This window comes from Dysidea avara, chromosome 2, assembly GCF_963678975.1.
Source record: "Dysidea avara chromosome 2, odDysAvar1.4, whole genome shotgun sequence".
NCBI classification, from domain to species: domain Eukaryota; kingdom Metazoa; phylum Porifera; class Demospongiae; order Dictyoceratida; family Dysideidae; genus Dysidea; species Dysidea avara.
This window is the reverse complement of record NC_089273.1, coordinates 24,120,523-24,148,005: the sequence shown is the minus strand read 5'-3', so window position 1 is coordinate 24,148,005 and position 27,483 is coordinate 24,120,523. Positions and strand designations below refer to the sequence as shown.

Genomic DNA, 27,483 nt, shown 5'->3' with positions numbered 1-27,483 from the left:
GATGGATTGTCACTAAACATTTCTTTGAGTTTAGAGGCCAGAAGGTGAAGAACTTGATTGTGACAGTATGTATATCTCTGTTGCGGTAAGGCAACAGGACAGCCTCCTAGGATGTGAGCTGTGGTAGCTATATAGGACGAGTTGAGTCACAATGTACACTAAACATCAGATTGAACACACCAACGCCTTAAGTTAACTGCGGTTGGTAAGGTATCTGACCTATTCTATTCACTGACCACGTGATACCTGCTACAAGACGTTTGGGGCTTAATTAGTCTCGTCCCCAGCCGCCCACACGCTCGATCACGCGAAGGTCAAGCGCGTGGGTGGCTAGGGACAAGACTAGGCTTAAATCAGGAGATTTAGCGTCGAGTTAAGCGTGCCTTAGGAAATTTTATTGAAAATCGTTAGAAACCGTAAGATCAGCAAACGGTCGTGATATCAGAACTGAAATCGTGACTAAATCGTGAGAGTTGAGAGGTCTGCTTTAAGAGAGCGCTTACTAATAAATTTACAGGCACCTTTCTGAGTGGGACTCAGTGGCCGGGCGCCTTCAAAAGAATTAACTGCTGCTCGAAGGCCGGATTGGCTTACTGGACCGGATGTTGGGTTGGAAATCTTCTAGATCCGTTCAGGTGAGATGTTTGTAGGTATATTTAATAATCACCATTAAATTTGCTGGTGCTGTTGTTTGTTGATGTCGAAGTTGATGTTTAATAGCAAAAGACTTAATCTTTTTTTTAAAATATACATTTAGAAGTTGTCATGTTTCTGCCGCCAGTACGCAAGATGTTTCACTTCATCATTGGTAAGTTGATTATGTATTTGTACACACATTTCAGTACTAAAGGCTAGGCTATATGTGATCATAGATAATATATGTGTCCCTGTAATCTAATTATGTTATTATTTCTATCTAATGTTTTGGTTTTGCATTAAAGCATCAATTAATTAATTTATTGTAATTTCAGATTTCATAATTCATTAAACTTTCGTAATACATTTACGTTGCTATGCCACGCTTGTTAAACAAACCACTTAACACACAGACACTTTTACGAAAACAATTTCAGAAAACCAGGCACACACGCTCCACAATCCACAGCCAGCCAAATAAATCAAATCTGTTGTCATGGGCAACAAGACTGGTTTTCCCAGACCCAGTCGCATATACGTAACCAGCATAATATATACCAATGGGATCTAGGTACTGTAGCTCCATTCTTTGAAACTATAAGTGACACATGACCAATCCTAGAGCTTGTAGCCATATTAACAATTCCAAATACCAACTGTTAATAATTTGTTCCCAAAAATAAGCAGACTACACTGTACATGGCCAAGTTATGTAAAGAAATAATATTTTTTAATGGAATCCATCTCCTCTCATGTACCCTTATGTATGCACTAATTACCGATGTATGGCTTAGAGTAATTGTCATGGTCACACATAATAATTTATTTAAATAGTCTCAATCATCATACAATTAAGTTGTATTTGTTTTGTTCTGATGGACTGGTAGTTCTCATGATGAGCAGAAATCTGTGACAAACAGATTATTAGTACAAATCACCCCATTATAAAAGGGTTGCTCTTACAAATCATTTCCAGATTCATGGTAGCCTGTAACAGTGTAGCTGGGTTGTTCACCAACGTACTGGACTTGTTATGTAACAGCTAGTGCAGTCGGCTACTCATATATTTCAGTTCTTCCATATCACAACTATCATATCATATCACATCTACGTTGTTAAGATTTACCTCATTAATCACATAGTGATTTAGTTTGCCATACATTAGTCCCAATAGTAGGAGTGCAATTAATCTCAAATCGCATGGCCTAGTTTCTGTAATTGCACTGTAAAATAGCCAATGAAATAGCAAAATAACAGAAGCCTTTTAAGTGCAACAAGAAAGTGATATAAATAGCTGATCAAAATAGAAGCCTTTTAAGTACAACATATGTAGACATTTTGAGTAGCCAACCAGAATTACTGACATGTGAAGCCTTTTAAGTGCAACAACAAATAATGTGATACAAAGAAGGATGATGCATTCACCTGGTGGAAGTTAATGGCCACATAGAACTGGATAGATGTGTACTACAAACCATGAAGGGTGGTCACTATGTGATTAGTAGGCAATCACACGCATTTGAGTGCAATTATGGAATAATTGTACTCGTAACAGCCAAAATTGCACTCGGCTTCGCCTCGTGTAATTTTGACTGTTACTCATACAATTATTCCCTAATTGTACTCAAATGTGTGTGATTACCAGGGTTCTGCCCACATTGGTCGGCAGTGGTTCAAAGTGACCAGTACCTCTAAAAACCGACCAGTACCCTCTTAAATCCGACCAGTACAATTCTTACATATATCACTAATACATGTGCAATATACCCTAATATAACACACAGCATATCAGTTCATGTTAACTTTAGGCCACCACTCAGGAATTTCTGGGCAGAGCCCTGGATTACCTATACAAATTGTCAAGTACCCAGTAACAATAATGCATTATAAATCATTGTTCCGTTGAGAAGTAGAACAGCCCACTGTATATACAAGTACCATTGCTTATGACTGAAACAATTTGGTGTTGATTCATACTGTTACTAGCCGGACACTACCAAGATGTTTATCAATGGAAAGTTTGTGGAGTCCAAGACAGACACCTGGATTGATCTGCACAACCCGGTAAGAAATGGGACTGTAGTTGTATATGCAGTACTAGCATGTGTATGTAAGAATATTGTTATGCAGGGCTATAGATGAATCTGACGACTGCTTAGTGATACTTTTATGAAGTTATTAAATTGCTTTTCATGGACATGCATTGTAATAATTGTTTTATGCAGCTGGTGTTAAATGCTTTATTGTATAAAATATTTAAAATCCTCTTATTTGCAACAAGGAAACTTCAGCAATTCAAAACCCTGTATCAGTCATTGTACTAATTGTATATGTGTAGGTAGATGTAGTCTATTTAATTATTGTACGTACGTATGTATGTATGTATGTATGTATGTATGTATGTATTGAGGGCACTGCCGAAAAGCAGTATTTTTATACTGAAGTAGTCTCTTTTTAAAAAAAATCTTTATGACCACAGGAGGCTAGTACTGTATTTGTCAAAATTAAAGCCAGGCTAAATAGTTTATAGATTTTCAGCCGAAAGCTATGAATTAAAACAGTTGAGTTGGTAGAAGATCTAGAGTGTAGACAAGTAGTAGTTGTAACACACCCATGAGGTTTGTATCTGATTTGTAAACAATATACCCAAGGGCCATAGGCCTGAGGGTGGAGTTGTTTACAAATCAGATTTTTTACAAATCAGATACAAACTGAAAGGGTGTATTCTAACTAATTTGTACTATGGGGCATGACAAATCAAAGGTGCCCTTTTGTAACACAGAAGGAACAAGAAGGCAAGGCTAACATTGGCTGCTGCAAGGAACGATTTTACTGCCTTGATGTTTGGTTAATTCGTTGCTAACTAGTTTATTCATTGCTAACTAGTTTATTCATTGGTAGCGAGAGGTGTGCATCTATGCCAATCATTCCAGCCATTGTACTGCTTCACATCATTATTTTAGTGATATAGTGGTGCAGCACCATAATAGTATTGGTTAACTTAATTTTACTGGCAAACAAGCATGTGTGCTAGCTTCCCATTCATTCAGCTAGTGCAGTACTGTGTGTTTATTCCAGTGTGATTCATCTTGATGTATTGGCCAAATTCATACTCCTCATATATTGTGACTTCCTGTGTTGGTCTGGTGTTTGGTTTCATTTGATGTCCTTGAACTAATTAGTTGCCAGACTGTGTGGCCAAAAGGAGGTACTTTTTTTCCTCTAATGTAACACACATAGAAAGTTCTAGAAGAATATAGACTTTCCATTGATTGATCTATTAAGTTATAAACTGTCACAAATGAACAAGAAATATAAGGCAGTGATTTGATCAGGTGACCACAATGGTTCAGTGGAAAGGGTTTGGCAGTTAGGTGTGGAGGTCCCTGGATTAAGCCCTGGAAAAGATTATACTTTTTTTTACATTTTCTGTGCACTTTTTAAACTTTTGGTTACTGTTCTATTAGAATATTTTGACCCTGCAGTTTTTAAACCAGGCGTGCGTCCACTTTTTTTTTGTAAAAGTGTGTGTGTGTGTGTGTGTGTGTGTGTGTGTGTGTGTGTGTGTGTGTGTGTGTACCTATATGTTTGTCTGTACGCACCCACGTGAGCAACATCGTTAAATGGTAAAAACAGCTTTATGTAAGAAATAAAGGCAAAATGAAGGCTATACTAAACATCCGCACAGGTAAACTTTGCTCTGAGGTGGTTTCTTTTTGGCGGTCTGAAACATGGGTGTGGTGACTTTCCTCAGACTTTGTGAATTACTTTCCCTTTGGGTTTTACAAATGGAGAAACAGCAGTGCTAGCCTTGTAGACTACCAGAACAAACCTATCCCTCTGATTTGGGAAGGGGGTGTATCCCCTATGTACGCAAACAAAAATGAAGAGAAGTTCTGAGGCTTTGTCAAGAGAATTTGTGGGAAAAACACAATAAAACAGTTTAGAAGATACTTCTGTGTCTAGTATGTTGTTAAAAGTGGTTTGTTTAACAAACACTTCCTTAGTAGTGCATGGCAACATAATTGAAGAATTACGAAAACTTCATGAATTATGAAATCCGAGAATTGCAAAAAAAATTACTTATGTATTATTGCACCACCAAAAAACCTATTGGTTAATTCCAGATGAGTTAGCTAGCTACATGGCACCTGGTTTTTAGAAGTATCACAACATCAACTTGTACACTAGGTTGATTTTTACTTGTACAATAGCTCTATAATTGTCACTGTGACTTCTTTTAAACCTCAAAAGGTTTGAGCCTTGATATATGCTTGCTAATTTTTAAGTTAGTGGTTTACCCTGTAGGCATGTTGGTATGCCAAAAAGTTGGCCTTTTTGTAATGCACTGTAGCTCTATGACTATTCCTCTCATTTGCACCAAACTTGGTATGTGGTTTTGCCTCTACATTGTTAAAGTTCTAGAAAACTGAGATACGCGTTTGCAGTTTGTAATGGTTTTTGTAAAATGGGTGAAAAGAATATTTTAAGCCCCCAGAGCCCCCTAAATGAAGAAAGAAAAAAAGAAGAAATTTAGCTGAACTGTGAAACTTCATATTTTTACAATTGCATGGGCAACCTAGTTCAAATTTGGTATGTGCAGTGCTAAGGTGGAGGGCGTTTGTACTATAAAAATGATTCCAATTTGATAATGGATCACAGAGCTACGGATGCGTGAACTTTTTTATGCTCAAGGTATGGTGTGCCAGCTTACTTGACTGCACCACACACTACTGACACAAATTTGACAGTATCACTGTTTTTCCTTGTGCTTGGCAGACTCACCTCGTGGTTGACTGTTATGAATGTAGATTCCAAAGTTGAATCCAAGCTGCATAAAAACATTTCTTACCTGAAATACTTGCCATACAGTATGTACTGTATACACTACATATTTTAATAAGTACTGCTCCCATTAAATACTAGGTGGATATACACCCTGGTCTTAATTAATAGACACTGGGCTCACAAATTCCCTATTCTTTTACATTACACTATGATTATCTTTCACTACAGTAGTACAAACAGGTATACATATATACATATGTAACACTTTCACACCTCAGATCAAAGGTGCCACCCGGGCTACATTACGTATGTAGCCCAGCTAGATGGGCTTCATACAAAATGTAGACCGGGCTACAAGTGATTATATAGACTTGATGTTGAAATCGATTGTGGGGATCGATCAACACTCACGTGATTAGGATGCATGACTTGGATTTTGCTATGAAAACCACTCAGACGGAGATCGTTTTGTTATCCTTGCCATCGTACGAGTTAAAAAACATTGGGCTAAGGTGAAAACTAGTGCTATAGCTTATTCATCAACCGTTTCCGTATGTTTTTGAATACGGACACACCCCCATCACGAAGCTACCACTCTGTACGAAGTAACCACTCTACAAGCAAGCTTACCTGTCTAGGCCTTTAGTGAACTATGTAGTTTTTCCATAAACGATTCAATAGCACTCATTAAAACATTAAACTCACGTAACGGAAATTCTCTGTGATATCTCTAGGATATGTATGTTTATCATAACTAAACCTAACTAGAACGTACTAGCTGCTGACCCATAATTGAAAATTTTAGGTATGCATATATAATACATCCAGTGGCTGCACTCGTATTGGCTTGGGTGATTGATAAGGCTATCAGCCTAGTAAGTGTTACATATTAGCTGTAACACGGGGAATTCAGGCTTTGCCTGATATGTATGCCCGTGTTACAACTATTACATATACATACAGTACAATATATGTGTTAGTGGCAATTTAATGTACAGTACTGTGTGTATGTATGTACATATGAGTATTCCCCCACTATGCAGGCTACCAATGAAGTGATCAGTAGGGTTCCATGCAGTACGCGGGAAGAGATGAATAGTGCTGTGAAGGCGGCTGAGGATGCCTTCCCTGCTTGGAGTAACACGTCAGTGATGAGCAGGCAACGAGTGATGTTTAACCTGCAGCATCTGATAAGAGATAACATGGTGCATTGGTGTATGTACATGTGTGTGTGTGTGTGTGTGTGTGTGTGTGTGTGTGTGTGTGTTTGTGTGGAATAGAAAACCTACATGTAGAAATGTAGCCCTGCAATGCAGATATGATGTGTGTGTTTTATAGGATGAGCTAGCTCAGTCAATCACAAGGGAACAAGGAAAAATATTGGCAGATGCTGTAGGAGATGTCACCCGTGGACTACGTGAGTGTTTATATGTAGTATCATGATTGATTTTGCATTTTCGACATATGCACCTACAACAATAATTTCATTATAAAATTTCAAGTTACAGCATAGCTTATTATTGTGGGATTAGTTTTAGTAGCAATAAAATGTAGAGGATGATAGTGTGTTACTAGAAAAATAAAAGTACATACTTGTATAGTCCCTCTTGTACACACAGAGGTTGTAGAGCATGCTTGTTCTATCACAACACTTCAGTTGGGAGAGACGTTGGGAGGAGTTAGTCAGGACATGGACACATATACTTACCGTGTTCCATTGGGAGTGTGTTCTGGTGTTACTCCGTAAGTGTGTGTGTGTGTATGTGTGTTAGGAATGAGCGATACTGCCTACTTAGTATTACAATCAATATTAAACCCACTATTTACAACACTGAATATTTCACGATACTTAAAAATCACTCATCATTGTTGGTTCTACCAATACAGTGTATTTCTCTACTTAACATTCCTGCAAGAGGTCTTTATAGGAGATTATTAAAGAATTTATCCTTAAGACAGGCATGACTCAAAATGTCTAAATTTGATGGCAAATATGTGTAAAGCAAACTTGTAATCACCCACCATGATAAAATTGGCCAGCATGATGTGTGAGAATTACTGTAGAACTACTGAGCTGCCCAGGACTATGTTTGGGATCATTGTCCTGGATGAAGCGAAGAAATGGCAAACATGTTTTTTGGAGGATTACGCAGTATAGAGGAACATCTATAATTCCCTCAAAGATACGAACTATTCTTGGTATTACTAAGGAAATAGCTTTACTATGTCAATTTCTCAATTGTCATGTTGTATTATAACAAAACTTTATTTTAGTAGATACTAGCATTGATACCTGCCCTACGTGCAGGACTGTATTCACATTAAATGTTTTAATGCCAGAAACAGAGACCAAGCATGGGGGTTACTATTCAGTGGACTGGACTACTGGACTACTGGACTGACATATTTTTGATTTTTGCACATTCTATGGTTGGATTTATGGAGTCTTTCCAGTAAGTACCCTTAGGGCACCTGCAGCCCACTTCTAAATGCTGAAGACGAACAATGGAATATGCGAAAACTGTCTCTTATCTTGATAATTTCGCTACTGTTCATTATGCCACTATACAACACTTATTTCTTACCCTGGTGTATAGTAATGCTGCAAGCAGTGCAGGGAATTGATTGTGACAGCAATAGTTAATCAGCAATCAACTAGCCAGTAGACGGTATCCTTTGAGTTACATCCTTAGAGCAAGCTTGAGGAGCGAGCAAGCTAGTCTCGCTGCCAGACTTCTGTCTCAGTGCAGGGGCTTATCAGTTAACGATTATAAGTGCCCATACTGAAAAATCTCTAATTGGTAAGCCCCTGCACTGAACTAGAGACAAGTCTAGAGGTCTGGCCATACTGGCGAGACTAGCTTGCTCCTCAAGCTTGCTCTAAGGATATCTTGAAAGATATTGTCTACTGGCTAGTTGATTGCTGGTTAACTATTGCTGTCACATTCAATTACTACACACCAGGGTAAGGAATAAGTGTTGTATAGTGGCATAATAAACAGCAGCGAAAATATTAAGAGACAGTTTTCACGTATTCCACTGTTCATCTTCAGCATTTAGAAGTGGGCTGCAGGTGCCCTAAGGGTGCTTACTAGCAAGACTCCGTAAATCCAACCATATAGAATGTGCAAAAACCAAAAATATGTCAGTCCAGTAGTCCAGTCCAGTGTTCCAGTCCAGTAGTCCAGTCCACTGAATAACCCCCGACCAAGCATTAAACACCTTGTAGCTATGTAGTTGAGTATTCATGGTGGTTACTTTTTAAAAATGGGTTATGCCATCCTGCAAGTATACTAAAATTAATAATGCAAAACACCAAAGTTGTTTGTCACCAGTGCTGAAAAACTGTGAGCATAAAAGTTTGTGGATAAAAATAAAAAAAATTAAAGAAAAAAAAGAAAGAAACATGGAACAGATAAAATAAAAAGGTGGTCCCAAAACCTAGAAAAAAAGCTATGACCTAGGCTGGGATTAAACCCAGGTTGATTTTGATCAGATTGGGTTAAGGGAGGTGCACAAATCACCACTGTTTTGTCTTTGGTTCTTAACAGGAATGTAGCGCAACTTTTCAATGATCCTTCCCTTCACCAGTGCCTTCATCGCCTTATAAAAACAAAAGGACATATTGATTTACTACACAACACTCCAATTGCCAGATGATGGGCATTGATTTTGCTAAAATCCTGTATTGATACACGCTTTTCATGTGAAGATACTATCATACAGTACGATAGTGCTGTATAGTAGGGACCACAAAGGAGTAGGTGTGGCTCACGAAGTAACATCACCCAAAATCCAGCCATATGACGATGAGGTGGTATTGGTTAGGTAAAACTAAGCCCAAACAAGCTTTCAGATCAACACATAATGCTTTCAACAAGTTGCTACGGAATTTATTTATTTATTTTTTAATATTAATTTTAATGGAATTTTCTGTGATTACTGACTGAGTAACTGACTGATGCCTTCAGACAAGCGTAACTCGATAATGGCTAAGACTATGGACTGGAATTTTCACTGTTCGACGTCGCTTTGGCCCAACAGGTGCCTTTTGGCATACTGCAGTATGTACAATGTATTCTTCATGGACTTACCAGTGTCCTTCTTTGTGTACCATTCATCTTTGTTGACAGCAAAAGTGTTGATTTGGTGGTAGTTAGTGATGATTTCCCTTCATAATGGAAATCATCCGTATTTTTCATAGTGGCTATTTTATTTGCAGAAGTACTTTTCCAACAGTTCTTGATTCGTGCTGCTGTGTAACGGGTTGAACGTAGTCGACAACGAAGCATAATGGATGCTTCACATTTCAGGCTATAACTGATATAACTGGAGCGTGTGGCACCATTTCTTTCCTTTTGTATGCGTGGATTGCAGAGGTGCTTTTCAAACAGTTCCTGATTCGAAATGTTGAGTAATAGGTTGAACATAGCTGACAACGAAAAGTAACTTTTCAGATGATAATTGGGGTGTACAGCGCCATTTCAGATGCAGTATGTGTGGGTTCACCAGTTATGATAATTATTTACAAAATAAGTTAACAAACAACTACACAGAAAAAAAATCGGAATTTTCGACTAGAGTAGGGACCATAGCACATAGATAAAGTACTGAAACAAGCTGGTGTAGTGCACGGTGTCTTGAGCACAGTAGGGATATAACACTTTGTATTGTTTTATTGTGATTTAATATCGTGCACTACTCCAGCTTGTTTCAGTACCTTTTATCAATGTGCTATGGTCCCTACTCTAGTTGAAAATTTGTCAGCTAATAGTTGAGTTTTAAAAAGGTGTGCACAAAAAGGTGCTGTTTAGAACAGAAAAAAACAACAATTGCCAACACATGAATTCTAACCCACCACCTCCTACACACTAGTCAGGCGTTCTACCACTTCAACAGTTTGTGCTATGGTTTACAAGGGAATGTTGCTCAAGTCTTCTCTACACCTTGACCTTGAGTGTATGGGTTGCAGAAATGATCTTTGAAGAGGAGGAATTGGTAAAGGTACTGCTGGCATGGTCCTATTCTCTCCTACTGATTCTGACAACAGAAATTCCACATTATCAGTGAGTTCTTCAGTGTATAGAACTAATTTGCTCACTTAGGCTTGGAGTCTGGATGAAATAATTAGTAGTAACATCCACTGGCTACCGGAAGACAGGAATAGTACCAGTTCTGTACCAGTAACTGTTGGTGTTGAGAAGTGATGGTCACGGTAACTGCCTGTTGGAAGATGGAAATAGTGCCAGCAGTAACCATCTGTTGGTATGCAGTACTGGAGGTGGTAACTGCAGGTGGGTCTGTTATTGAGTACTGGTCATAGTAACTGGCTGCTGGAATACAGGAGTAGTGACCGTAGTACTGGTTGTTGCAACTTCCTGAAGTAGTAGTAGTGTTGTTTGGCCGCTGAATTTGCTGGAATGTAGTTGAAAGGATGTTTATCGTATTTCCTTTTATGCTGCAGCATAACTCCTTGTTGTTAGATTAGCCTTTTTATGTCATTAGGATCCACCTCAAAATCTACAAATCACTCAATTTTTAGTAACAATGTGTTGTATGTCTGTGTATAAAATTTTAATGTGCTAAATCAGGGTAGGAATTTTTATTAGAAAAAAAGCATTTTAGGCTCTTGAATTCCTGGTAGCCATGCGAAACTAGTAAAATATCACCCCATAGATAATAGTAGTATTACATGTATAGTCTTTTACAGTTGACCTAGACAGGTACTCTTTTGGCTTGTATCTATTTCATAATATAACTGGATCTCCTCATCTATGCTTAAAATCTTGCCATCCCATTTCTTGGAGTTGTTATTCTTGCATTTGATGAAATATTGAGGAGCTATTTTGCTACCCTTCATGGTAGAAGCTGTATCTGTGGATTCTGTGGTAACAGGAACATCACCAGGGATGCTATCCTCCATAGTGTAAGCAGTAGTTAACTTAACAGCTAAAAAGCAATTGCACAACAACTAGTAGCTACCAATGAAAATCACTGGGGAAAAAATGAAACTGGAGATCAGTGGAAAAGTAGCTGTTGCTCCACCCTTTGTACAAAGCTGCCAACACTAGTACTGTCTTTATCTTTGGGAGGGTTGCACGTACCCTTGATTTCTTTTTCAGTTGGTTCCATATGGGCGAGTGTTGCATGGCAAGTCACAACATTGCTACGAAAGTTGCTTTCATATCATGCATAGCAGTTGCTCAATATCACAATGACGCAGCTTATCTGGGAGTGCTCATGAACGGCAGCCCAATTAGTCTCACGGGGGGGGGGCACCACACTAAGCCAAAATAGTTACGTCCTTCCCTTAACAATTTCATCTTTTATGCTCAAGGTACCAATGCACCTTAGTGATTTATTACCTTCATAGTATTAAATGTACAAAACTGATCATTTTGTAGTGCATAATGTCTTCTTTGCTGCAGGTTTAACTTTCCAGCGTTGATCCCATTATGGGTAAGTGTTGTGTGTTACTGTGTCTATCTGAACCATGCTTGCCCTGAGATCATATGTAGTTTTGATTTACCATATTTATCCCCCTGGAATTTATTTTTAGAGGTACGTATAATGTGATTTTGGACCTAGCATTTAAACGATCCCTGAGTCTATTTCTTAGAGTGTACTAGGAAAAAGAGTGATTGTGGACTAAGTGGTGCTAAGAGTGCTACATATATAGTACACTGCACTTGAAGCTGCATTTGCCTATATGTAAGTTTCATGTACAGAGCTGCTGTTGTGAGCAAGACACTGTAACTGATACTCATGTATGAGCTGAACTGATGACAAAGGTATAGGGACCAGAAAACTTCCATGGAAATAATTAAAGATTGTTTTTACATACCCAAAACTTTCTGCCAGTTGGTCTACTGTATTTGTTACAAACAAAGGGCTGCTTTGCTATTCCATGGCAAATCTGTAGCTCACGCGATTCAAGCCACGATTAATACGATGAATGATACAAGGAATGTGGCATCACAAAAACTACCATTTTCCTTTTTTTTTTACTTTACTACAGCAAGTAAGTGTATGTCGTTATGGTGACTAATCAGCTTTTCCCAAGTGATGAATGATAGTAACTTTGTGTTGATATAATTGGAGTTAGCAAGCTTATGTACCTTACTTTGCCAAGTATGCTAGGCTTGTATGGTGATACATTTTTCACTATAGATTTTTCTTTTGCTTTATACAGTTCATGTTTTTCTTACCCTTAGATGTTCCCAATGGCTCTTGTGTGTGGCAACACATTTGTTCTCAAACCATCTGAGAGAGATCCAGGTGCCACCATGATGTTGGTGAAGATGGCACAAGAGGCTGGTGTTCCTGATGGAGTGGTGAATGTTATTCATGGTCAGAAGGAATCTGTGGACTTCATCTGTGATCATCCATCTATTAGAGCCATATCATTTGTTGGATCAGACCATGTGGTACGTACGTAAATTGAGCTACACAAAGAAACAACTTAGGAACATGATAGTGCTGTCATCAATAGACTTTATAACTTGATTCAATGGTGTTTTCCTACTAGTAGGACCTCAATTATCCAAACCCTTGATTTCCGAACAGTATAAGTGTATGTTCTATTAGAATATTTGAATGGAAATCTGTATACAAATGGGAAAATTCACTTATCTGACACACTTTTACAATGAACAGGCACACAGGTGGTCACATAATGGAGGTCCTACTGTATGTGTCATATGTACCAGTCTGTTCAGATAAGGTATTTGATTTAGAGCTTTACCCTCTGCAATGTTCTGTACTTTTATTATCTACTATGTGTATCCTCACTTCTGTACATTGTGTAGGGTCAGTACATATATGAGAGAGGATGTGCCAATGGGAAGAGAGTACAATCAAACATGGTAAGTGTATGTGTGTGTGGTGTACACCTGTGCGGTATATTCGTGTGTCATATCTCTGGTAACCGGATTGATATCAAATTGGAATCGATATTAGCTGATTGACAATCACTCGCTCCCATTATCAATATCATAAATCATGAATACTATACAGGGTACTGATAAATAAAAAGGCTGGAAACAGCATTGAGTATAATTCTAGCATAACAGGTGTACATACGTATAGACTTTGTTTGTAAAAAAAATATGTTGAATAAAGCAGCTCATTACAGAAGACTGAGATTCTCTAATAGAACAATCACTACACAGTAATAGAGCAGCTACTACACAAAAAGCTGTTAATTACTAGTAGTACAGTTAGTAAAGGCAAACATACGTAATATAAAATAACTGACTCAGAGGGTACAGCATATAAGTATATGTATGTAACTAGTCCATAGGTATGTATTCTGTGATGTAGCACTTGTGCAAGCAAATTGTATAATATGATATAGTCGAGTATAATTTATATGGCCAGTATTGGTATTGGTAACTCTGCCAGTGGAATGCACTGCTGGATATCAGGATTGGTATTGGTAGAACTCTGCATTCTCTACTCCACCATACGTTATATATCATCACATTGTAGGGTGCCAAGAATCATGGAGTAATAATGCCTGATGCTAACAAGGAACACACCTTGACTCAGGTGCGTTGAGTACAGTACCGCACATGCTACTTCAGTGTATGTCATATATGTCTTATCTATTTTCACTAAATCAATTCTGACATTAATTTTGTATGATTGTCTGCGACTAATGTCTAGAGGCATACACAGTATGTAACAAACTCAACAGCTTTACTTTTAAATGTACATATATGTACAGTAACTTGCATACACAGTTCTTAGTTTCCACTTCCAGAGCATCTCTCTTACAGATATGTAACAGGTCAGTCAGGGTATATCCATAATTCCTAACTGACTCAAGGAAATTAATGATTGTTAAATGTTGTAGCATTATGATCAAATAGATGTGCGTACAGTATGTTTGTACAGTGTATATTTTCTGTTCCATTTTATTGCTGTATCACCTTAGCATGTAATAGAGTTGCAATGATACAGTGTGTAGACGTATCGATATATTACCTCTGGTGTATCACAATACAGCGATATATTGCGCGATACAAATTGGAGTCTAACACTGTGTTCACACGAGCATGTTTACTTGGTTTGGTTCGACTCGGCTCGGAACGGTCCCAAAAAGCGCCAGGTTCACACGACTTACTATAGTTCGGTTCAGTTTGGAAATTATAAGCGCGTATTATAAAACATTTGCAAAAATCATTGTGCGTCACGTTACAATGGACCCTTTCCTGTGTTGCTATATCCTTGTGTGGCTCAGAACATTGTCTGCAAGACGACAGGCAATGAAAACAAGGCGTCGTCGTCTTCAAGAAGCGCGAAGACGAATCAATGCTCTTCGCAAGCGAGCGAAGAAACGCAGTGCTCTAATAGCACTCGCTATCACCCTGCAGTCTTCACCACCAGTGGAACGACGGTACTGGGTTGTTCCTACAAGGTACTACAGTAATGCAATGTCACCAACTTGAAACTTGATTTTTGATGATATGTGTGTAGAAGTAATAATTATTTTCTGTATGTGTGCCCAGTGTGTAATTTTGTTTCAAAGAGATTGTACACCAACACTGTTCACAATATATAATTATATAAATTTACATACATAATATGGCTAGGTCTGACACATGGTGGAATAATGTAGTAATGAGATGTTTTACTCACCAAGACTGGCTACAAAATTTCGGAATGTGTAAAGAAACATTTCTTTATATTTGTGACCGCTTATCAACAGAGTTGGAGAGAAGTGACACAGTTATGCGGAGATCACTGACAGTACAAAGGAGAGTGGCGGTCTGTCTGTGGTGTCTGGCTACTCCAATAGAATATCGTACCATAGCTCATTTGTTTGGCATTGGTCGATCAACTGTTTGTGAAATTGTACACGAAACATGCAGAGCTATTGTGAAGGTGCTTATGAAGGAGTACATAAAGTTCCCATCTGGTGATGACTTGGATCGTGTGGTGGATGATTTTAAAACTAAATGGGGAGTACCACAATGCTTTGGCACTGTTGATGGGTGCCGCATCCCAATTTGTGCTCCAAGTGAACAACACACAGACTATTATAACCCGAAAGGCTGGTATTCAATGATTGTTCAGGGACTTGTTGATGCTAACTATCGCTTTCAGGATATCTGCATAGGCTGGCCTGGAAGCGTCCATGATGCTAGAGTTTTTGCACATTCTAATTTATACCAAAAAATTACACATGGAAACTTAATTCCAAATAAATCAGTACTTATTTCTGGAGTGAATGTTCCACTGTACATGATAGGGGATTCTGCATATCCTATGAAGTCATGGCTCATGAAACCATTTGCACACAATTCTGACTTGACTGCACACCAGCGGAACTATAATTACAGGATATGCAGAGCCAGAATAGTGGTTGAAAATGCATTTGGACGCCTCAAAGCACGATGGCGCCGTGTACTAAAGAGGAATGACATGAACACGGATAATATTCCCCACGTAATTGCACTTCAATGATGCTTGGCTCCACGTTAGCGAAGGTGAGTATGACCAACCTCCAACTGCGACAACCAGAGACACCTCAGCTGGGTCACCACATATCATAAGAAATGCGCTAGTTAGTTATTTCCAAAGTAACTAGCGTTGCACATACACATATATATTTGTTGTCAACACTCACCAACATGTGCATGTACAAACATTATGAATCATGATACCTAACAAAGTCATCACTACTGTTTGGTATGTTCACCTACAAGCCATCTTGAGTGGCGTCTGGATCATAGCCATCATACCCATAAGTAGAATTCATGGGGTATGATGGAGCAACAGGTAGCAACATACCACGACTGTTGCGAATCAACATGTTCATCATTTGGAGCTGAAACTCTCTCTCCTCCCTTCTGAATTGCGCATCCATCTCTATCTGTTTCTCTTCCAGCCTGGCTCTCTTCATCTCAAGCTCCATAAACATCTTATCACTCTTTTCTTGCATTCCAATAAATTTATCCATCATTTCTCCTGCCTTATCTACCTTTCCCTTCTTTCGTTTTCTGCTTGTTGCTTTCTCAATCGCCGTTCCATCACTCCCTTTTGTTTGCTCCTGAGAAGTGGTTGCTACATCACCACTAGCATCAGTGACATCAGTGCTTTTTGGACTGGGAACAGTGTTGTCGGAACTATCCAGATTAGTAGGAGTGGCTCCCATTTCTGGTTGCGTCTGTTCGTCATCTTGAGTATCTTGCACTTGGGAATCCTCTAGAGTGTCAACCACTACAGCAGGATGTGTAGATGGCTTGTGCCCTAGCACAGTGTCCATGGCATCGAAGTAATCCCATTCAGGATACCTTCCCTCCCCTGTCTGCTTTCTCTTGTCACTGATTTTCTTGTGTTCTGCCTTAAGTTTCTTTAATTTCTCCCGGCACTGTTCATAAGTGCGATTGTAGCCAGCTGCAGATAGCTCACGCGATATTTTGGTGTAAACTTGATGGTTTTCTTTTGCATCCTTCTAACTGGGCCTGTATGTTTTCTTCGCTCCATATGCTAATCAGCTTGAAGGTCTCCTCTTTGCTCCAGTATGCCATCAGGAGTGGCAGTCGCTAAATCAAAGTGCATTAACAAAGAAGAATACTCACGGACGTGTGAAACAGCTGGTGTCTTGAACCCTCTTTGTGGCACGGTTTGCTGTTCATACAGCACTGAACGAACCAAACCGAACCGTGCGAAAGCGAGTAGCCTGGTTTGTGTAGCCAGGCTAGTTTGGTTTGGAACGGTTTGGTATTTCCCCTGTTCACACGCCAATTTTTAACGAACCAATCCAAGCCGAACCAGGTAAGCGTGCTCGTGTGAACGAGGTATTAGCAATGGTTTATGTTGTTGTTTTTTTTTTTAAAGAGAAATAAGTGACGTAATTTTTCTTTGAGAAGCATTGCATACTATTCAGTTTAACCACAATGTACAATAATTTGATTGTCAGCCATGTTAACAAGCCACGATACGCGATATATCAATAGAGCAGTTTCAAAACCATGGTAACCAAAAATTACGCAATGGACCACACCCAAATCGCCATGTTTTTGTACCAGATTGCTTGATGTTGCAAGTTGAATTCCTCGCTAAATCCATGCCAAGACTTATTAATTCGTGAGTAAGATAGATGCCAGTGATAGAATAAAATGTGCAGGTGAGTTATTAGGCATTAAAAGATACGTACTGCCTCCCAACAGGGCAGTTTCGAAGGAAAGAGAAATGCGTAAAAATGGATTTGGCCAAATTACGACCTATTCACCACCCAAAGGTGGTTAAAACTAGGGGAAACTTACAGTATAGGTCTTTACCCAGCACCACAGCAGCGTACAGCCACATCCAGCTATCCCAAGGTTAGCCAGAGCTCCTGAAAGGCATGAGACCGGTAATGGCCTACTACCAAACTGTGATAAAACGCCAGCAAAAGAAGACTCTTAGTGGTGAATTTTGCTAGGGTTAAGTTTTATTGTCAAAATCAACCATCAGTTAAACTTTAGCGGTCTTATTTTGCTGTCTGATTTTTCACACGAAGTTGGAATCCCAGCACATGAGCGATTCTGGCTAACTCAGGGATAGCTCGATGTGGCTGTACGATGCTGTGGTGCTGGATAAAGACCTATACTGCAGGTTTCCCCTAGTTTTAACCACCTTTGGGCGGTGAATAGGTCGAAATTTGGCCAAATCCATCTTTACGCATTTCTCCTTCCTACGAAACTACCCTGTTGGGAGGCAGTACGGATCTTTTAATGCGTAATAACTCACCTACATGCTTTATTCTATCACTGGCATCTCTTTTACTTAAGTATTAATAAGTCTTGGCATGAATTTAGCGACGAATTCAACTTGCAACATGAAACAGTCTGGTACAAAAACATGGCGATTTGGGTGTGTCCATTGCGTAATTTTTGGTTACCATGGTTTTGAAACTGCTCTATATGGTTTGACTTTGTATCGATACAGCGATATTGTCTTAGAACGATATGATACGCGATATATTGTTGCATCTCTAGCATATAATAATATAAGCTGCTGTTTGGGATTGCAACATGTATTATGTATGTGGTGTAACACTTGTATATGGCTGTAATGGCTCGTTCTGCAGTATGTATTGATCTTTAGATAGTCACAGTACAATTGTCATTGTACACACACAGTTGGTAGGAGCTGCTTTTGGTGCTGCTGGTCAACGTTGTATGGCATTGTCCACTGCCATATTTGTTGGTGAGGCAAAGGAGTGGATCCCTGAACTTGTTGAGAGGGCTAAGAAGCTGAAAGTGAACGCTGGTAAGCACAAAGTGATAAACACTTGTGGATTTGTCCATTAACTTTGGTATCTCCTGGTACATCATCACCCATTGTGTAGAGTGTATGTGTTGCTCTCTAAATTATAGCACCTACTGTCTCCCACCCTTTGTGTGTACGTCTGTGTGTGTGCTGTGTGAGAGAGAGAGAGTACATACTACATGAGCGTGTACATGATTGTGACATGGGTGTGTGCTACTGTATGTATGTGAATGTTGTTGTGTTAAAAATTATGCAACTGATTGTGACACAGTGGGGATGGTGGCTTTGGTAACAAATGCATTTAACATAGAGTACATACATCATTGAAGTTTTGATGGAGAGGATTCTAAAAGAAAGTTGACTTCAAAATGTGGTGTGGAATCTGCCAATAAATTGTACTGTATGTGATCTTTCTTGGTGCCTTCATCCCATTGTATAAGAATGTATGTAAATTTGTATGTACTGATGTACGTAAGTTAATCATAATGCAAGCTTTGTGTGTGTGATACTGTTGTTGTTTTTTTTCGTCACTATGTTTTACAGGTGATCAACCAGGAGCTGATTTGGGTCCACTCATTTCACCTGATGCCAAGAAGAGGGTGTGTGAGCTAATCCAGTCTGGAGTGAATGAAGGAGCCAGTGTGAGTGTAGCTGTTGTGTGTGGTGTTTTTACTATACTTTAAGCATAGTAAAGGTGGTAGTTACCAAATACCTGCTACAATGATGTCAATGCCAATCTAATTTGGAGTAATACACACATTATTGCCATATCATTATTGTAGTCATTTCTTGGTCCCTGCCTTTGCAAATGCTATTTTGAAATTTGTACCACCTAATGCATGGATATCATTTCTTTGCATGGCTCTTTTATATGTATTCGTGAATTCAATTTATATGTGTTTGAAATTTGTTATTTATAGAACAATTTTGCAACAATGCAGCACTACTGCATATCTTATTAGATTTACTGTACTATTGGAGTATCTCCATCATCATTTTAGCTTGCTACATTTGAATCAGATTTCTTTTGATCACATAAAATAGCCCTTCTATGTAAAATAGCCTATATGGCTACAGATTAATTCCATTGGTCGACGTATTAGCAGCAACAAATCATGCAAATGTATCTGCATAACCTAGTACATATGTACTCCTCTTATCCAAATATAGTAAAGATTTTACCAAGAGTTAATAATAAGAGAGGAGAGTGTCTAACGCTGTATAGGCCTGTAATAGATGATTGCACAGAAGTTAAATGGCTTCATTTCCGTGTAACGTATAGGCTTCTAGTATTTGTTCGTTTCCTTACCACAATTAGTTTAGCCGCACCGTGATGAATCCTCGAGAATATTCGAAGACTGAACTAAAGACTGAGCTGTATGTACAGGGAACAGTGCTCCTTCAATTGAAGAATGCTCAAAGGTAGGGTAACATGGCGATGCGGTGAAAATTCGAAGCGATACTCCGCCTTTGATTCAGTGTTTATTGGTTTCTCAGATGCTCTTCCCCAGAGTTATCTTTGAGGTTAACAGCCACATTTCTTTACGCAACAGAGCGATGCTCTTCGTGGTGAACTTGAACATCGAGTTGAATGCACGTCCTTGTGTCTGGGATAGCCTTTGTGGTTAAATGCGAAAATATACTAGCCAGTCTGTACATTACGTGGAAAAGAAGCCATTTAACTTCTGCGCAATCATCTGTTACAGGACTATACGGCGTTAGACATTCTCCTCTGTTATTATTAACTCTTGGTTTTACCTACTGTGTATGTCTGTCCACATTCCAAAAGAACAAAATCACTCCAGCCATTGATATATACACACTTGACTAAATTTTCTTTTTTTTTGTTTTCTTCTTTCACGTGATGTACTGTCATTAACATAAGCAAATTATCCAGTTGCAGTGGAAATGAGTACTACTAAATAGAAGCCAAAAGGCAAATTTGTACAGTTTAAAATTTGGACTGAATTCAATAAACATGAGTTATAGCCAATCACTCGCATAGGTCATTTTTTATACTTAGTTTGGTATGCTGACTTTCATGGTCTCATGACACACTACTGAGGTAGATGTGTGTATTCATTGAGATATAGTACATTGTTTACCACTTTTGTATTGCAGTTGTTGCTGGATGGCAGAGATGTCACAGTGCCAGGGTATGAAAAGGGTAACTTTGTTGGTCCCACCATCCTACATGATGTGAAGGTGAGGTGTGTGTAGCTATCACTGCTGAGCAGGGGTGGGTGGTATTGCTGAAGAACAGTATGGTATTAGGAAAAGTACCTCGGTAATACTAAATACCTTACCTTAAAGAAAGACATGGCTAAGTTACGGTTTACACTTATCCCCACAATGTGCTAGTACACTGTAAAAAAAGGATTTTTCATTTTAACAAAAAACTTGTTATCCCTGCTGCAAAACACAGCAAACACTTCATTTATTAAAATAACAACGGGGATTTTTGTTGCTGTAACATCATTTTCTTGTTAAAGTAAAAAATTGTTGTTACACTAGCAGTCACTTTTCGTTAAAACATCTAGAATGTTAAAACAGCAATTAACAGTTCTGCTGAAACAACATATGCTTTTTGTCATTTTTTGGCATTTTTTGGCATTTTTACAGTGAGTAGTAAAAGATATTTTTGAAAGGAATAAACATGACAATGTACAACCAAGGTTTGAAAGCATTGTGAATACTTGTACACACATATTTGTGCTTGTTCGCAGCTTAAACATGGTTGTATGGGCTTGATTTCATGTATGGCCACTACCAAAACAGAATTACAACATTGAACTCGGTATTCAGTATTTTTAGTAAACCACATTGGTATCAGAAAAATAATTACTAAACCTAAATACCTCCCAACCCTACTGCTGAGTTCATGAACACATGCTGTGTGTACGTGCATCATAACATGATTTGTTCTGGTAGAGTAGTTGGCTAGAAATAATGTTGTGTACAATCGCATTTAGAACTAGAAATACAGACTTTAGTAGAAGCTTTCCGAACTTTGTGGGTTCAGATGACTGTGGTTCCACTGTACATGTATCTGTATTCATTATGTTACATTGTGACTCATTCTTTTGTAGCCATCAATGAAGTGTTATACAGAGGAGATTTTTGGGCCAGTATTGGTCAGTCTTAGTGTGGACACTTTAGAAGATGTGAGTTACTTGCACATTGTTGTATTGTATTGGATGTGCTAGTGGATTTCTATGGTAATCATAAAGTATGATAGCACTAATCATGAAGGTTTGAGTTTTTCTAGCCAAAGTTATCACTCCAAGACCATCCTCATAATACGTTCATGGCGTCTTGGCAGTATTGGTGAGGTATAAGGAACTCAAGTCTGAGCGTCTACAGAGCTACCAAAATACTTCAAATAATTTGTTACGATTTTTAGCATAATTTTCCGCCTGCCTGCCTGCCTGCCTGCCTGCCTGCCTGCCTGCCTGCCTGCCTGCCTGCCTGCCTGCCTGCCTGCCTGCCTGCCTGCCTGCCTGCCTGCCTGCCTGCCTGCCTGCCTGCCTGCCTGCCTGCCTGCCTGCCTGCCTGCCTGCCTGCCTGCATGCATGCATGCATGCATGCCTTGAGACAAGCATAACTAGACAACTGCTAAGGCTACAGGCTTGATATTTTCGCTCACTTCAGCCCAACTGGTGCCTTTTGGCATACTGCAATACAGTACAAACCAGCCTAAAGTATACCCCTATGCACTTTTACAGTCATTAAATACCACACCATGTGTGTAGCTACTTTATCACTAATGCTCTCTTTCCCTTCAAGACAGCATCATATGCCGGAGTACAACTAAAGGCGTAAACTCACACCCTGTCAACTCTCACCAAGTAATAATGCAAGTTGGGTCTTTCCGACACCTATAACTACGACACACTTTCAGGCAGTGCACAGTACAACACTCCACAAATCCTGTACCTGATTATATGTATAGTGTTTTTGTAGAAACAAGTCCTTTCATAGTGCAAATCTTCTTACCGGTCATGAGTAAATTTTTCTTCAATCAATTATAAGTAATAGCTAATCACATGATTGCTATGCACCCTACATTGTAAATTAGAATCATGGGATATTCCCTAATACCAACCACCACAACCAGCACTTGTTCAGTGGCTGTTGTGCAAGAGTATGGAGTAGCCACTTTGATAGGTTGGTTGGCAACACTACTGAGCTCTACATGACTTACTGGAGGCCTGATCATACATATGTACTTGTGCTATATACATGTTTACATAAAATGTATACAGTTTTGATATACAGTGTACAGTATACATACATAATAAATGTCAAACAGTTTCTTAGGAAGTCATTACTTTACTTTGCTTTGGTGATGTACTGTTTGCATAGTTGGGGCACCTTCTTGTAAGACACCATGACTGACATGATAACCTGTTGAATGAGTGATGAAAATAGGGGATGTGATTATTGAGTGAAGGGACCACAATCAAAAACCACTTGTTTTGGGAAATGCCAACAGTTGCTGCAATAACAATTCTGATCTTTACAAGCATTCCATTCAGTTTCTTACTGGGAACAGAATTGTTTGTGATACTTGTCTTATGTTGTAGTAATAAATGAGGAAAATTGCTAAGTATATGATTTGGATTGTCTTGTTGATGGCAATGCTGGCCCATTCAATTTCAACAGTACACATATCCAACAATTTCAGTACCCATCTGGCCTTATTGCATACTTATATTCACCTGTAGCCACATCATACCTGATTATGAGAACATTAAATAGGACGTGCACACAAGCAATGTAATCTTTGAATAATTTCTTTAATGGTAGTTTGGTCTGTAGTTTGAGGCTGTTGTACATGATGCAGGCAATGTGGGCCAAGTTGTATACCCAAATCTCTTCAGTGATCATCAATCCCTGTATAGCATCAAATAATCCTGCCAGCTGGGAATCAAAAGGATTTTGGATGGTTAATCAAAGTGACAGGGCAATACTAATAGATTTCAAGGTTATAGCAAGGAATTCTACAGCACGACAAATGTGGTGTGCAGTGCTTTCACCATCACATTAATGATATAGTGCAATTGCTGTGTGTGCTACCAGTAGTGCTGTGAACCTTGCATTCACGGTTACAGCTGAGTAGCATTAAAACTCTTCTTCACTTTTAGTAGTGATTATTGCAGTCTGTAATGTTGCAGCTACATTTGTTATAATGAACAGATCAGTCTTAAGGACAGCACAAGAAAAGTCGAGTTTGGTAAATATTGGGGAATTTGTAAGTGTGTTAATGCTATAACATTGTGTAAACAACGTATACTAAAGGGGTAAGCTTCATTGTAGAGTGGAAAATTTGTGTTGTCTGTAATGTGGGCATCATCCATATTTGAAATCGTGTTGAAATGCTTGTCAGTGCACTATAAGACTAGTTCTCACCTTTAACTTTACAAACTCATATAATGGCAAGGATATCAGTCATGAAATTCCTTCATTTGAGTGCTTCTTGTGGACATTAATTTAATCCCATAATCACTTCAGTCTAAGCTTTTATAAAATGAACAGGGTGTACCACTACCTCATGCACATCAAGGCTATGGTTGCTTTGATGAAAGGGGCTTACTCTTTTAATGTACTACCACTTTCCTGGGATTAGGCCTGCGCCAGTTATGCCAGCGCAATTTGGATCATAATAGGCAGCCAAAGCATTGAGCATAATGCCAGCTTAATAGATACAATTTCTGTGCATTGGTTATCAGAGAAGCTGAAACTCTGCCTATTTTGCATGATGCAAAATGAGATAGTGTGCAAACACAGTAAAAATCAGATTTACAGGTACGTTGTGGAGGAAAGATTAGTTAAAGATTGATACACTCTAATAGAGCAGTAACTGCATGTTGATAGAACGTTCACAGATACATTAGGGTCTGCTAGAGCAACCAAGGCACAATTTTATATGAGCATATTTGGAGCAAAATGGGGCATAATTGTAGTGAAATTTTGGAGCATTGCTCAAACGCATAGTAGACAATTTCAAAAGCATGATAAGCTCAGGCCTACCTGGGATGCGCTCAGTGTACACCGGTGTACATTTACTAATGTAACACTTACACACCTCAGATCAAAGGAGCCACCCAAGCTACATTTTGTATGTAGCCCAGCTAGCTGGGCTACAACTGGGCAGTGATTATATAGACCGAAATTGATTGTGGGGATCGATTAATACTCACATGATTAGGATGCATAACTTGGATTTCTCCTTGAAAGCCACTCAGACAGAGAGCATTTTGTTATCCTCGCCATCCTACGAGTTGAAAAATGTTGGGCTAAGGTGAGAACTAGTGCTATAGCTTATTCACCAATCGTTTCCACATGTTTTTGAATATGGACATGCCCCATCACGAAGCTACCACTCTGCACTGAGTAACCACTCTACAAGTAAGCTTACCTGTCTAGGCCTTTAGTGAACTGCATACTTTTTCCATAAACGATTCAATAGCACTAATCATAACATTAAACTCACGTAATGGAAATTCTCCATGATATCTCTAGGATATGTCTGTTCATTGTAACCAGAACATTCTAGCTGCTGACCCATAATCGAAAATTTTAGGTATGCATATAAAATATCCAGTGGCTGCACTTGGGTGATTGGTTGCTCTGTACAGGCTATCAGCCTGATAAGTGTTACACATTAGCTGTAACATGGAGCATTCGGGCTTTGCCTGATATGTATACCCTCTGTCCTCAGACCTGAAACCCTCAGGCAGTCAGGCATACATAGCAGGAAAAACCCTCATGCCCTTGTTACAACTATTACATATCCCTGTGAAGAGGTATACATGGCAAATGTATCCTTTTGATCTGAGGTGTGAAGGCATTACATTATAATTTAGCTGTTGTATTGGAAGTTATCACCATTGTGTATACACATACATGCAGGCAGTGAAGGTGATCAATGACAATCCTTATGGTAATGGTACTGCTATCTTTACCACTTCTGGGGCTACTGCTAGAGCTTACCAGGATAAGGTTGACGTGGGACAAGTGAGTTCATTCGTGTTGTGTTGTGTATGTAGTTGTGTTTCTGTGCAGTAGTGAACAGTATAAATGTTCATCTTGAGTACATGTGCATGCATATCTTCACACTTGCATGCCTACCAATGCACAATCTGAATCACATATGTACGTGCAGTTTATACACTTTACATACATATAGAAACACACACATTATTGTATGGCTACATAATGCTTCCTAGGCAGTGACAAACAAACTTCATACAGTGTGGTAGTTCGCCATGCACTTCATACGAGCACCTACTGTACACATGTACAGTTTCCATATGTACGTACGTACATGTATGCATAAGTATGTATGTATGTATGTATGTATGTATGTATGTATGTATGTATGTATGTATTTCCCCCCTACAGATTGGTATCAATGTTCCCATACCAGTACCACTACCCATGTTCTCCTTCACTGGATCACGTGCTTCTTTTAGAGGTGACGTCAACTTTGCTGGAAAATCAGTTAAGTGTTGTGTACATTTGTGTGTGTGTCTGCTGTGTGTGTGTGTACAAATGATTTGTGAATTTGGGTTCCACAACTTCTTTTGGTTCATTGTACAGTCCACTTGTGGGTTACTACGTAACTCAAGGATTTGCTTGCACTGATTGTTAGCTCTAAAGAGTGTACTGGTATCCAGCAATAATACTTCTTAGTCATTGACATGACTCTCAAAGCCAAGGACAACATGTTCTGCAGCTACATTTGGTTTATATTTGATAATTATTTTAGTGGCTATAATCTCACTGGATATTCACTTCAAACACATACGTTTACTACCACAATTCACTACTTTTTTCGTTGTAAAGTAATTTTCTGTGCTAAAATTATCTACACAAAAATTTTACAAAAGATAGAAATGCTCTAATAAGCAGTCATTCATGCAAATCGTGTGAAAAAAATATTTTTGAAAAAAAAAATGAAAATTCTTTGCAAAAAAAAGAAGCAAATTACAGTATGCATCTTATCACCATTAGTCCATCACTATAGGGTATACAATTCTACACTCAACTGAAGACCATTACTAGCTTATGGAGGAAGGAGGATGCTGGACAGATGCCTTCAGCTACGGTGATGCCAACTATGAAGTGATCCACTAGACAAATTAACTGGAAACAGCACTGAAATGACAACACAAATATTATGTACTTAGTTGTACCTTGTATATTTTTTGTTGTATTAGGCAATGTGAAGTTGTAAATGTGCATGTCTCCTGATATATATGAGCAACTAAAGTTTGCTTCCTTCAATGGCTCAGGTACGTATGATTTAGTTTAGAAGGATTGCACTCAGCACCCTGTGCCCACATGCTCACATACATAAACAATTCAGAATGTGTATGGAAGTAACGAAGCACAAATAGAGATGAGATGGTCTTTTGTGATTATTCAGCAAAGCACGGTATCAAATATTTTTGCATACAGGAAGACTAAGTCTGGATAACAGTGGCGGATGTCTCCCCCCCCCTTCAAAAAAATTGCATACAAGATCAAGATACTCTAATAGAGCAGTCAATTACTCTAATAAAGCAGTCACAGTGTCCATGAGATGGTGTAGCTTACCTATGAAGCTATAAATAAGGATTTTATTGCATTCATGATAACATCATAATTATATTTGGCAAAGGATAACTAGCTAGTATTGCTGTGACCTTTTTTTTTTTTTGCTCTTTAACTTTTTCAGCAAGGTGCCCCCCTTTCTCCGAACTCTGGATCCGCCCCTGATTAATTAAATAATTATACTATCTTGAACTG

General features: G+C 38.8%; 1 protein-coding gene across 2 annotated transcripts; it reads left to right on the top strand.

Annotated features, from left to right (window-relative positions):
• The first annotated feature begins 315 nt into the window (after positions 1-315).
• LOC136246907 (methylmalonate-semialdehyde/malonate-semialdehyde dehydrogenase [acylating], mitochondrial-like) lies at positions 316-26,979 on the top strand. 2 transcript variants are annotated; one of them, XM_066038499.1, is made up of 18 exons: positions 316-466; positions 518-635; positions 758-808; positions 2,623-2,700; positions 6,468-6,629; positions 6,763-6,841; positions 7,044-7,167; positions 11,853-11,883; positions 12,639-12,851; positions 13,233-13,289; positions 13,915-13,974; positions 18,558-18,687; positions 19,231-19,328; positions 20,809-20,892; positions 21,777-21,851; positions 25,603-25,707; positions 26,095-26,193; positions 26,720-26,979. In XM_066038499.1, exons 2-18 carry the CDS (start codon positions 603-605, stop codon positions 26,819-26,821), a joined length of 1,581 nt encoding a protein of 526 aa, XP_065894571.1. In that variant the 5' UTR covers positions 316-466; positions 518-602; the 3' UTR covers positions 26,822-26,979. The 2 variants fall into 2 exon arrangements, with proteins under 2 accessions (XP_065894571.1, XP_065894573.1); XM_066038501.1 differs by having other exon boundaries at positions 354-455.
• Positions 26,980-27,483: the final 504 nt, after the last annotated feature.